General features: G+C 35.2%; 1 protein-coding gene across 1 annotated transcript; it reads right to left on the reverse strand.

Annotated features, from left to right (window-relative positions):
• Window positions 1-309: 309 nt before the first annotated feature.
• On the reverse strand, window positions 310-1,102 carry LOC127104510 (uncharacterized mitochondrial protein AtMg00810-like). Its single transcript, XM_051041694.1, has 2 exons — window positions 1,088-1,102; window positions 310-1,029 (listed from the first exon to the last, which is right to left on the reverse strand). Exons 1-2 carry the CDS (start codon window positions 1,100-1,102, stop codon window positions 310-312), a joined length of 735 nt encoding a protein of 244 aa, XP_050897651.1.
• Between the last annotated feature and the right edge of the window lie 2,135 nt (window positions 1,103-3,237).

Genomic DNA, 3,237 nt, shown 5'->3' on the forward strand with positions numbered 1-3,237 from the left:
GTGAGGAAAAGTGTATGTACCTTGTTAATTTTTGTGAGAGAAATGTTTATGAACCAATGGAGGATCTTGATTCGATTAGATGTCATTTTTGCTTAGAATACCAAGATCCGTTCTGATTTTATAAAATGCATCTCTTGCTAATGGTTTAGTGAAGATATCTGCTAGTTGATTTTGGGTATCAATGAAGGATATTTCAATGTTGCCTTTGAGAACGTGATCCCTTAGGAAGTGATGATGTATATCGATAAGCTTGGTTCTTGAGTACATTATCGGATTCTTTGAAATATTGATTGCACTTGTGTTGTCACATTAGAGAGAGATTCTTCCTAGGTTTATACCATAGTCGCGAAGTTGTTGCTCTAACCAAAGAATTTGAGCACAACAGCTACCAGCGGCAATATATTCTACTTTAGTGGTGCTGAGAACCACACTTGCTTGATTTTTACATGACCATGAAAGTACAGCATTTCCAAAAATGTGACATGTTCCACTCATGCTTTTTCTGTCTGTTTTGCATCCTGCATAATCTGCATCAGAGAAACCAACAAGACTACATATACTACCTTTGGGGTACCATAAGCCGACATTGGATGTTCCTTTGAAATGCTTCATTATTCTCTTTACAACAGTGAGATGAGATTCCTTTGGAGATGCTTGAAATCGAGTACATAAACATACACTAAACATAATATCAGGTCGACTAGCCGTTAGATATAACAAGGAACCAATCATAGCTCGATACTTAGTGATATCAATTGGAGTTCTAGATTCATCCTGATCAAGATATGTCCCCGATCCCATTGGAGTGGCCATATCTTTGCAAGAATCCATGTCAAATCTTTTGAGAAGTTCTTTGTAGTATTTAGATTGATTGATGAATATCCCTTCCTTTGTTTGTTTGATGTGCAACCCAAGGAAGTAGTTCAATTTACCCATCATGGACATTTCAAATTCTCCTTGCATGATTGTTGAGAATTCTTCACATAAGGATTCATTTGTGGATCCAAATATGATGTCATCTACATAAATCTGCACTAAGATAGTATGATGGTTAATTCTTTTTATAAACAAAGTAGTATCCACTTACCTTTTTCGAAACCATGTTCGCAAAGAAAGTTACTTAACCTATCATACCAAGCCCTTGGTGCCTGCTTTAATCCGTACGAGGCCTTTTTGAGTTTGTACACATGACTGGGATGTTTGAAGTCTTCAAATCCCGGAGGTTGACTTACATAAACTTCTTCAAGTATGTATCCATTTAGGAATGCGCTTTTAACGTCCATTTGGTACAATTGAAAATTTAAAGAACAAACATATGCCAACAATAATCTAATTGCCTCTAGTCTAGCAACCGGAGCAAAAGTTTATTCTAAATCAATACCTTCTTATTGATTATAGCCTTGGGCTACCAATCTTGCCTTGTTCCTTACAATGATACCATTTTCATCTAGCTTATTTTTAAAAATCCATCTAGTACCAATAACATGCTTACCTTTTGGTCTAGGAACTAGATCCCATACTTGATTTCTTTCAAATTGATTAAGTTTTTCTTGAATGGATATAATCCATTGATCATCATCTAAGGAATATCTGACTTTGGAAGGTTCTATTTGAGAAACAAACGCCATGTTGAGACACGCATCTTTAAAATTCAATCTAGTAAATACTCCCTGATTTATGTCTCCAATGATTTTGTCAATAAGATGATCTTTATGCGTTCTCCATTCTTGAGGAAGATCTTATTCAATGGTCTTTTATTGAATGGGTTCCTCTTGATATTTTGGTTGAATATCATTGTTTCTACTTGAAGTATCTTTATGAGGAATTTCTATAATATCATCATCATCATCATCATCATCACACAGAACAATATCCTCCTTGGAGGGGTTAGATTCATTAAAAGTAACATGCATAGATTCTTCAACTTTTAAAGTTCTTTTATTATATATTCTATAAGCTTTACTATTAAGAGAATATCCAAGATATATACCTTCGTCGGACTTACCTTGTCTTTGTCATTGTTGAGGACAAAGCATTTGCATCCAAAAATGTGAAAGTAAGAGATGTTTGGTTTCCATCATATGAAGAGTTCATAAGGGGTCTTTTTCAATATAGGTCTAATAATAATTCTATTACTTGCATAGCATGCCTTACTTACCACATCCGCCTAAAAATACTTTGGAATATTTGAGTCGCTAAGCATAGTTCTTGCAAGTTCCACAAGTGACCTATTCTTTCTTTCCACCGCTCCATTTTGTTGAGGAGTCCTAGGTGTCGAGAAATTATAAAATATTCCATGTTCTTCACGAAACTCTTCGATGGAGGCTGTAAGACCCCAATTTTGTCCCTAAGATCCCTCATGGCATCATAACATTGCATTTGCAAAGCCTCAAGGATCATGAGCATCTTGGTTCCCTTTACCTTTGGGTGGGACCCTCTTGTGAGTGGTTTGAGATCACCAAGTATGCTTGAATTGTATATTATTGCTCTTATCATCTTTATTCACCAACCAAAAGCACAAAAATATGTCACTAACATCCTTTGTTTATAGCTTGAGCAATCACAAGGTCAAGAGTTTCAAGGAGATCTTTTGTACAGAGATATGGCCAAGAGAAGATGAAAGCAAGCATGGTAATGGTTCCCAAAGCTCTCATTCATCAAATATGCCTCCCTAGTATCTCAATTCATCATTTTTGATCAAAGCAAGTCAAAGGTTTTGAGGTTTTGTTTCTCAAGGAAACCCTAATTCATCTGTGTACCACAATGCCTTGCTCATGAAGCAACCTCAGCCCATGATCAAATATAATCAAGGGAAGTTCCTTAATTCATCATTTCATACATATTTTAACTTATTTGAGTGTCCTCAATCATCAGTTCATCAATATATGAGTCATGGACTTGAGAAGTTGATCAGTCAATTTATCTGACTATTTTGAAATGCACTGAGACCTAACGTTTTATGTGTTGGTCAAATGGAGATGATCCCAAAAGAAAGAATATTCTTAAGGACAATATGAACAAATTTCATGTTAATAAAAAATTGATTTGAAGCTTGGAAGGTCATCATCCATTCTAAGACATTATAGGTCATTTTGACTGAAACCCTAATTTTGGGTCAACTTCCCAAGAACATAACTCATACATTGTTTATGATTTTGAGGTGGGATCAAATGAATTGGAAAGCTTAAGATGTCTAATTCAAATGTTAGGTTGAACAAAATTTCAAAATCTCAAAGG

Source organism: Lathyrus oleraceus, chromosome 7 (assembly GCF_024323335.1).
Source record: "Lathyrus oleraceus cultivar Zhongwan6 chromosome 7, CAAS_Psat_ZW6_1.0, whole genome shotgun sequence".
Lineage (NCBI taxonomy): Eukaryota > Viridiplantae > Streptophyta > Magnoliopsida > Fabales > Fabaceae > Lathyrus > Lathyrus oleraceus.